General features: G+C 36.5%; 1 protein-coding gene across 1 annotated transcript in view; it reads right to left on the bottom strand.

Annotated features, from left to right (window-relative positions):
• Nucleotides 1-642: 642 nt before the first annotated feature.
• The window catches only part of HTR7 (5-hydroxytryptamine receptor 7), a 30,897-nt gene continuing 20,907 nt past the window's right edge, over nt 643-10,632 (bottom strand). The window contains exons 2-3 of the mRNA XM_066191225.1: nt 8,737-9,483; nt 643-2,854 (exon numbers count right to left, since the gene is read on the bottom strand). Of these exons, the coding sequence (XP_066047322.1) occupies nt 2,818-2,854; nt 8,737-9,483 (784 nt within the window). The 3' untranslated portion in view covers nt 643-2,817. The remainder of the gene's footprint in view (nt 2,855-8,736; nt 9,484-10,632) is intronic.

Genomic DNA, 10,632 nt, shown 5'->3' with positions numbered 1-10,632 from the left:
AGCCTGGGGACTTGGATTATCTCAGAGTGAGGCAGGTCCATGTGCTGCCCTTGCACTGTGGGCCATGGGAACTATTGAAAGCTCAACTCCTTATCCCAGCAGGCTGTCTCATCTCCTGACCTCTTTTGATCAGCCCTATTTTGTTCCTAATCCTCTAAAATATTGTGTGCATTATTAGCTGGCACTGGGCATGCACTTAGCCTTGGGTCACTCTCCTAGTTGCTATGTGGGTTTGTGCATTGGTTTGGGAGGTGACAGACCTGACAGTTACAGCAGGAAAAAAATGAGCTCCATCTCGTATGGCAAAGTGTCAGAATTGTGTAGTTCCTAATGTTCTCTGCATTACGTGTCTGTAAATTCCTGGGTAAAGCTTTTCATGGAGAAACAGGTAAAACTGCAGTTCTGTAGGTCTGTGATGCCACAACCTGTCCTAAAATATCCCCATAATTTCTGTGAGATTCTGGGAATGGAATGGGTAGCAAGGGACATATGTTGTGTGTGTTATATATATGTATAGACATATCTGCCTGGAATTGTAGCTTCCTAGTAGTTTAAAGCCCTTTCTGACTCTTTTGCCCTCTATTAAGTTTCTCTTAAAACACACATTTTCCCTTAAGCTTAAAATAATTACATTAAAAACCCCATAAATTTTCACAGAAAAAATTTACTGGTAGCTATTTTTTATTTGGGTATTTTTAAAATCCTTTAAAATATTCATATAATGTACAATTTTTCCATTTCACTTCAAGTTAAGGTTTTGACACAGCATCATGAACAAGGAAAATGACAGTCTAATTCATCAAAGTAAAATTGTTTCATTGCCTTTTTGAAATAGGCATGCAACTGAGACCATAAATCTTGAAAATGAGTTTCAGTGACCATAGTCACTGCCCTTCATCTTAAGGGTTGGGGATTTTTTAAAAGAAGTAAACCCCCCCTCCTTTTTTTCCCCTCTTTTTTTATTGTTACATTTGTGAACCTATCATCTCCATTTCTCACTAGGTTCAGTTATAATATTATCTGCCAAAGTAGTTTTGCCTTCAGCTGAGTTCCTCTGATTGTATTCTCATATAATGCAACCAGAACTGGTCCACTGGCCCCTGACAATAACTGTCCCATTTCCTTTTAAATACTTCAGGCTAACCAAGCAAAAAGCATTTCTGAGCCATTGCCTTTGGAAAATGAAATAAACTGTAAGACTCATTTTGTTTTAGATGCAGAGTTCACAATGAGTAGTTATATCAGTAAAATACTGAAATGAGCTTTGCTGACCTACTGAAATGAAAATCTGCCACTCTGGTGCTCTCATGTAACTACAGGAGTTACCTTAGGGTGTCAGGATCGTGGGTAGAAGGAGGATTAGGGTCTCTGTTTTAGGTTCTTCATAGGCTTAACATATATTTGATTTGCTTCCTATGCCGATCCCTTGCCAATAAGAAATTAATTGGCCTGTTCTGGTATGTCTGATTCTTTATTTAGGCAGCTATGGTGAACTTTTATATTAATTTAAACAAAGGAAATTGAAGCCCCAATAGCACACATAGCCACCGGATGATTTACCAGCAGCATTTTGGTTAAACTGCAAGTTACCACAAATCCCACAACTATGGAAATAAGGCAAGTGCTCATTGAGGTGTACTCTTAAAGAAGACAGACTTTGGAAATGAAATACGCTTCTGCATTGTATAACTGTGCATAGTTTAGAAACTCTGAAGGGAAACGAATGTGAGAAGCTCAAAAAGAAAAAAACCCAAAAACCCCATGTTAAAAGTTATGCTTAAGGAACAATGCCTTGAATCAATTTTCCTTGGGAAAAATGGTCATTTACACTCACCCATTTCATTTTTGTCAAGCCAAAGGGATCTGTTTTAATTATAACAAACCGTTGGTAGAAATAACACTTCTTAAACACTTTTTACAAAATAACAAATAACACTTCTTTAAAAAAAAATTCTCTCTCTAACTAGCCAGTAAGACAAAAAGCAAAGTGCTGTGGAAATTCTCTAGCCTTTTATACATATTTGAGTTGAAATGACAGAAATTTACAAACTGGCAGGTCATGAAAATTACATTAAAGCAAAGCAATCACATTTGTAAATTAGCTGTGGTGTAATACACGTGCATTCTAATTTTGTCCCTTAACTTTCATCACTGTGTAGCTGAAAACAGCTTTTTACAAAAGTTTGAGAGAACCAAGCACACATGTATATTAACAAGTAATAGACATTTACTTAATATAACAGAAGTCTTTAACAAAAAGTGGTCTTTTATTGTTGACATTCTCAATCCCGTTGCAGGTGCACAGCATTTTTTAAAGCAAGCTCTGAAAGCATCCACAGAGACGGCATTTGTCTGAAAACCTCTTTTATTTAGCACAGCAAAATACATTCAGTACCACTGACAATCCCTGAATATGAATACCAATGTTAGGATCCACACGCATGGTAAACATACAAATGTTCTTCTACATAGTTTCATGTGGTGGAAACCTGTACAATGCTTTATCTTTGAGTTTTAGTGGCACTCCCCCTGCCCTGTGTCAAACTTATTGCTGAAATTAATTGGCTTTCTCAGGCAGAAAACTATTTTCATTTGTATGTAGCAGCATTTTCCTCTATAACAAACAAGATGTGAGTACTTCCAATAGAAATATATTTAATGTAATGTATTGAGCTCATGGAATATTTTTAGTACATTCCCATCAAAGGAAGATGAAGTACATTTCATAAATCTATCCAGTTCTCTGGAAGCCAACTCTTCATTTTTCTTCTTCTTGTTCTGGCTTGACTCTTTCTGGCTGCTTTGAAGCACATTTGGTCATGATTCTTTCTCCCTGGAGAAATCAGAACTTCTCCTGTTTATAACAAAGTGGATGAATTAGATGAGAAATATCCTGGGGCAACTAAAAGTTCTGACCAAATATACCCCTGAAATAAATGGAGACATTTCTCAAGAGGCAATTAGATCACATCTACTGGAATAATTCTCTAACATCCCATACAAATGAGGAAGCTGGGGAAAAGAGGAACATTCTGAGGGCTTTGACTCCTTTGTACTCATGATAGTTCGGGTTGTTGTGAGAACTGAGGAAGTTCTCAGTCTGTTTTACACATTTCAGTGGCAAAAGCCCTAAATTCCTTTGTTAAATGTAGGTGACTTAATTGGGAGCCTCTGCAAGATTACAAGACAGGGTTTCAGGGCATCCCTCTCCAGTCTTGCAGCAAGGCACTATTTTGTCCTGTTATAGCCTCCCTGTTGAAACCATGGAATTATTTGTATCTCTAATTGTATCACAAGCAGTCATTTTTACAGACAAACATGCATTCTCACTTATTTCAAATATTTTATTACATGAAAACACATCCTGGGTTTTTCACATAATATTCAAATTAAAATGACCCAAATTAAAGGAAGGCTGGTAATTATATCCAAGCTCAAAATTAGATACAAAATTAAGATATTTTAAATTCTATCTATTAAGCAATTGTAGATTTTCTTTTGCAGCCAGAATTAAATCCTGGAGTTAGTATACTTTGCCCTAGAAAATGTTGTTTTTCTTTTTTCTGGGCTGATAGGAGATTATTTCAGAAAGAGCATACTTATATTAAAAAAAAAATATGTTATTTTGCAGCATTAACTTTATGTGCATAATTTAACCTCTGGTTTTCTTCTTGTAATGACAAGTGCAAGGCGTGATTTTCACCTGCTGTATTTACTGCTTTCTTTGAAGACAGAAATAAAAATTGTGGATTTGTCAGGTTTTGCAACTGTTGTGGGGAAGTAAATGTTAATTTAATTGGCCTAATTTTGTATCTTCCTTGGAACCATCTTCAGGATGGTAGATTTGACTGAGGAATCCCTGTTATTTTAACACAGACCTGGTTATTTTAGCCAAAGATGCCAAGTTTTCTGAGACAATAATGAGTTTATCCAGATGCATTCTTTTCTATTTTTCCATGCTTTAAAAGACATTTTTCAAAAGGGCTGAACTAAGTAAACTTCAGTGGCTTGCTTTCTCTTCTCTTGCAAAAGGTAAAAATAAGTATACTGTAAACACAATTTTCTGGAACTAGCAAGACCACACAACTACTGAATTAATGAATTATCATTGGTTTTGACTGAGTAGATAGAAAACTAAAGGCAAAATATTTATTCAGCCTGGTATGTTGGTTTATAAAACTGTATGATCTCTTCTGGAAACTTTGATACATTTGTGTGGATTTTTTTTCTGAAAAAAACTTTCCTAGTTTTATGCAAAAGATCGCAAATGAGAGAAATTATCATTTCAATCACTAAAGTCACAAAGTTACACAAATCATCAAAACATTATCCTCAACAATCACCATATATTAACATCTTTTAGAAATAGCCCAATGGGGTTTTTTATCTTGCACTACTGAGAAACGAATCTGGGAATCATAATCATCATCTTTTCAGTAAATAAAAGCCATTCTGTCCTTTTGGAACTATCCCTAGATGAGAAGGGATTCAGCAAAACAGCAGAGCAGCTATTTTGGGTGTGGGGAATAACAGGCCAGTTTGGCAAAATGTTTAGAAATATAATTCACTTCAAACTCATGCTGAATCCACTCTTCAGTGGTAATAACAACTTTAGAAGATTTAAAACCATGAAGAGGGGCCTAAGTTTGTATTTCTTACAAATTTTAAAGATTACCCTTCTGGTTCAATGTTTCTCAACTTATTTTTCATTTACTTGCCTGAGCCCTTCCAGTCTTCACAATCCCTACCTCCTCAGCATCTGAAGTAAGAGGTGTCTTCTATTCCAGGATATTAATAGTTTTGCATATTAAAACCATTCCCCAAGTCTCTTAATTTTCTCCTTGCTCTTTCTCTGTGTCTTCCTGAGAAACATTTTAAAAGATGAGAACTACTTCTTAAGCAAACTGTGAAGAGGATTTGATGACACATTGATCTTGCACATTTCCCGAGAACACTGTAATTTAAATAGGTTTTTTTATTTTTCCTGGAAGATTAGAAAAATAATAGGAAAATTTGATTTCTAGGGGAAAGCACAAAAACCAATGGCATTGCTTCCAACACCTTCCAGTTCTGTAACTGCAGCATCTTGGTCAGTAATCCAAAAACTTTACTTGCTAATGTCTTTTAAAAATGCTGCACTGTTTGGAGAAATGGCTGCCTGGACATCTGTTTTCCTGCCAGGAAGCAGGGCCAAAACATTGAGTGGATTTTGTTTGCATTATTCATAGTATTAATTTGATAAATAATTCCCTTCTTTATGTCTCATTGCAGTAGATTTATTTGCCACTCTTTGAACACATCTTTCTGCTGGTGGTGCTAGCTCCGAACAGAGGATGAAAGAGGTTTTTCTTTTTATGAAACTGAAATGTGAAGCAATAGATGCATAATCATAATAAATTATCATCAAGTCACATGTTTTACTACTCTGCTATTTCTATTACTACCCAGTAAGACTCTTGCTAAACAGAGGAGTTTGGCAAGTGCCAATACTGTGTTACAGTATTAGATGTACAGGCTGGTAGGTGGTGGGAGCTGGAGAAAGTGTTAGGAATGAGGTTCCTGCCACAGACAGTCTCCCTCTAAAAAACAGTGCTAAGCAGACAGGGGGAGTACAATTCTCACTTTCTCCCTCTTCACTTAGTCAGTGTTATTATGGCCTGCCTGTGCTCTGGCTGCTTCCTGGAGTCTTTTATTTCCATTTTTTTTTCACAGCCCCATCTATCTGATTCACCCTTCTGGCTCTCCTCTGGAAACACATGTAAGGACACACAGACCACGAGTGCAGTCCCTTCCCGGGTTTGATAAAACCACGTGTTGACATTAACTTTTCATTACCCATTCTTATATTACTCCCTTCTCAGATGTGTAGTGAATTATCTAAGTGAAAAAAATGCTATTGCTGCAGTTAGATATTGTGATGCAGTTCTATTTATTTATTTATCTTTTAAAAAGTGAAATGTCCTGTTTACAAACTGGAACAATTATTTCCTTCTTGTTCTTCTTAAAGCCTCTTTCCGTTATAATTCTCTCTAAAGACATTCTCTTCTTCTCAACTTCTCTGTGTGCTTGGGCATTGGTTCATCCTTCTAATCTTCTCAACTTCTTTACTTTCCCCCTCAAACACAGCTCCATCTAAAATCACCTTCCATTTGTCTATATTGTGGTTTGGGTGTATGAAGGAACTTTTTACTCGTTTGTTTTTTCTCTTGTTTGTCTTTTCTTTCTAAACAAATCCAGAGATCAAATATAGATGTTTATCTCCAAAAACTTCAAGGATTGGTTTACACATAATAACAACTCTTACTTCTTCCTGAGTTCTCATTACCTGAAACAGATGGTAGAGGAAAACTGGACTCCTGCAGGATGTTTTCCCAGAGGAAAGCAATTGCCTTTAGTGACAGCTGGGCAAATGTCAATTTCTGACTCACAAGACACATATTTCATTTAAAAATAAAATAAAATATTTTTAAAAAAGGAAAAATCTTATTTGGAGGAAACATAGCTTCTCAGGATCTCCCGCAGAATAAAAATGCTGAAACTTCTGTCCAGAATTCTAAAATCACCTTCAGAGTTTTATAGTCCCACTTCAAGTTTTCCCAGATATATGTATTTATATATTCCCATGTATATCCTTACACAGAAAAAAAAAAAAAAAATCTTGCAGAAGGCCATGAAAACTTCTCACTTATTCTGGAAACAAACAAAAAACAAAAAAGCTACTCTGATAAGTAATAAAGAAATAACAATAATTTCATGTTGAATATGGAAAATATGCTTGAGTTAACATGAGCTCTACTTCATGCTCCAGAGCCTGTAGATGTTCTGGGCCCAAATCTCTTCTTGTCCCTTTACATAATATTGGAACGTTTAAAAGAAATAAGACTGTCCCAAATCAATTCAAAACTTCTTTAGAAAACTGTTTTGAAACTGGAATACACCCTCTTGCTCTACGATTCTCTTCTGAAATTGAGGCCAAAATGTACTCCCTAGTGTAGTGTATGAATGCATCTAAAATTACTTGGGCATGTTTCAGTACACACAGCTCAGCACATCAGTCCAGGTCTTGTCTACGTGCCAGTTAGATGCTCAAGTGTTTGCAATTATGTCTGTATGCTTGGAACAAGGGATCTGGCACAGACTGCTCCCTACTTAGCCCAAATTAACATCACTGAACTCATTTAAGTCATTTTGGCTTCATACTTGAGAAAGCGGGGACAGAAGTTAGCCTGAAGTGTGATTTGATGCTGAGGCAGTTTGGTAATGAACATGTCTCCTCACTGATGTCCCCATATCTGAAAAAGCAGATCAAGCTCTGAAGCAGTCTTTGTTCACTAATGTACCCTCTCCCTCTGCTTCAGCTGGAACAGGGTGTGCAGTGCAAACTTGGGCCAAAGAACTCATCTTGATCTTATGAGTTGTTTTATTATTATTTTAAGTTATTATAGTAGTATCTTACACAATCTCTGTGCATTATATTAATACATTACTAATAACATATTAATATAATCAATATTTTTATTTTTAATAAAAACATTCCTATACTATTTGGCCGTGCTACACTGATGGAGGAGATCTGTTACCAAAGTCAGGAGATGTAGGATTACATACTTGGACAAACTGCAATGGTGGTAGAAAAAGCTAGAACCAGGAAAAGTAAATTATCTTTATTTGTACACACGGCAAGGCTTTAAATCACTTCAAGCATAAGTGATGATTAAAATCAGTTTTTAAGGATAAAGTCCAGACGTCTCTGAAGTCATAAGGTCTTATGTTTCCTTTTTCCTTACTGACTTCAGAAGAGAAAGAAATCCCAAAAAGTAGAAGAGCTTTCAAATAGACAGTAAATTAACTACTGAAGTGGAACAAGGACAAACCATATATCAACAGAAATTACTTGAGCACAGACAGTCTCCATCTAGACTAGAGAAGTGCTCAGCAGAGAAAGCCAAGAGAATTAAAGAATGGAGAGACGGGCAAAGGCCAGACATATCCTGAAACAGACTGTAATCAGACACATTTGTTATGTTAGAAATATAGTACAAGATTACCTGGTGTGATTTGCACAGCAGCACTGCAGCTAACCGTGCTGCATGGCTGTATGCAGCAGCAGATGCTGGTCCATGTGACTTTACTCAAACTCTTATAATCACATTGGAAGTGTAACATATTCTTTCAGTGCCAGAGTTTCTGTGCAAAGGCAATATTAAATTTCACAACATAGCTCATTTCCAGGCAATCCAGTAAATTAACGTTTAATGAACATATGGGCTTTTATAATAAAGAATATTTCTAAGAAATGTAAGTTCTTTGATTCAGCTTTTTCTTTGATGATTTATTTTTGTAATACCAAAATGGAAGGAAATGAACTTTTCATTATTCTCAGGTCTTTATTACAGCAAAGAATCCCTAGGACACAAAGTGTATCCAACATTCAGATCTATTAAACGTTTTTGGGAAAAACAAATGGGTTAGGTCAACCTTTTCCTCACTAACAGCTAAAACATCCTGCACTAAATTTCACTTTCATCCTTTCTTATATTCCTCTTACACCAAAATTCTTTAGATGGTGGTTTTGTTTCTCCAGGCTGATAAGGACTGGGGGACTCTGCCTTATTTCTTAACTGCATTAACAGTGTTCAAGCCTGTTTCTTCCTTCAACACTTCTTTCAAACCTGTGGGGAAAAAGCTAATGTGATAAAACAACCAAATATCACAGTAGAGGATGAGTGACCTTACAGAACAAATTCTGGCTTTTCTGCAAGCTTCAGAGCCTCGTGCATGCCTGCGGCCGAGAGTTTGCGGTTGATATTCCTGTATCTGCATTGCAACAGGTTGCGATAGGTTGTCCTCAGGTCCCGGTTGAAGAAGGCATAGATAAAAGGGTTAATGAGAGAGTTTGCATAGCCCAGCCAAAGAAATGTCCTCTCCACCCAGAGGGGGATGCAGCTGCACGCTGTACCACAGATGAAGGGCCTTGCAGTGGACAGGAGGAAAAAGGGCAGCCAGCAGACTGTGAAAGCCCCAACAATAATCCCAAGGGTGGTGGCAGCTTTCTGTTCTCTTTTAAAGATGGAAATGTTTTTCTTGTCGTGCTTTAGGAGTCGTGAAAAATTAGTACATTCTTCAGATTCCTTGTGCAGTTTTACAAGTCCATTCACAGAAATCCCTTCCATTTCTTCCAGACGGGGAAAACCAGTAAACTTGTGTTTAGCAGCACTCCTCCTGGCAGCTTGATAAATCTGATAGTACATGAAAAGCATCACTGACATTGGAATGTAAAATGCAACTGCTGTGGAGTAAATGGTGTAGCCAAAGTCTTGACTGATGAGACAAACCTTTTCATCATTTACATTCTGGGCCCAGCCGAAGAGCGGGGGTATGGTGATAGAGGCAGATAAAAGCCAGACACACAGGATCATTTTGGCCATACACTTCCCATTCTGCCTTACAGGATATGTAAGAGGTCTTGTTATTCCCAGGTACCTGGAATGATAGCACAGAGTTACTACAGAGGGCAGGGGTTAATTGTTAACAGTTATTTCATGTAGTCTGCCCTAGGCCAAAATCTTTGGCTAAGTTTTCTCTTTCATAATTTTCAATCCTCTCTGCATGTACTTCCAACTTGTAAATTCATGTGTCTTTCACATCAAAATTTATAGTGATATTATGGAACATAAAAGGTCTTTTATTCCAGAAAGAAATCTCGCATTGGCCATATCAGGCTGTGATTTCTATGCATTTGTTCAGTCATCAAGCACATAAAGCATATTTCGGCTTTTAAGGAAATTCTGAAACCTAAATTTGATTTTGCTACCTTAAGAAGTCTTGGAGTATAGAACACTGCTCATTCCACAAGGTCTATCACTTTTTGTATTGAGTGGACGGCTACAATAAGCAAGCATTCATCTTCACTCTTATGTATTCAAAAATTAGGAAGAGCCGTGCCATTAAGCTGAAGTGATGAGTTGTCTTTCTTTCCTTCGTGTTTCGGGGAGGAGCAACAAGCAGTGAACTTACACCTAGAGTAGACTATTTCAGAAATAAAATAATTCTTTTTATCATCACTTAATTAGAAAACACATTTATTCAATGACCGAACTTTTCCTGAACAAAACCTGTCCCAGTTCAAGAAGACCTGAGGAAGAAAACACAGTTTTACAGACAAGAAAAATGTTTATAATGGGTCAATTTTTCATTAAAAAAAAAAATAGGTCTGTTGACAACTTTTATGTTCCCTTATTTGTGGTATTTTAAACTAAGTATTTTTTTCTAATTGCAGAAGTATTGGTATGACTCTATATAGCTGGTTAAGAATATCCTAAGTTTGAATTTACTTTCAACTATAGAAAAATTCTGTATTTCCTCTCTAACAATGGGAATTTTATCTTAGATGGAATCAGATGCCTTTATTTAGACCTAAGATTTTTAGTTTCAATTTTGTCTCCTGCTCAACTGGAACTTACCTATGAGTTACTGTTAACTTCTCAAATTGTTCTTTTTCACTTCCTCCAAAAGAATTTAGAGAAAATCAGTGCAATGTGTTTTGTTACTTGTAAAAGAATTTATTTCAAATCAAGTTTCTGAATAATGCTTTGGTTTCATAAGCTACCAGTGTTTATTCATGTAGTGAAG

The sequence above is a fragment of the Chamaea fasciata genome, unplaced genomic scaffold, assembly GCF_029207755.1.
Source record: "Chamaea fasciata isolate MVZ Bird 193981 ecotype frontalis unplaced genomic scaffold, bChaFas1.0.hap1 SCAF_9, whole genome shotgun sequence".
Lineage (NCBI taxonomy): Eukaryota > Metazoa > Chordata > Aves > Passeriformes > Sylviidae > Chamaea > Chamaea fasciata.
The sequence above is the reverse complement of the archived record's forward strand: the minus strand, read 5'-3'. Positions and strand labels throughout refer to the sequence as shown.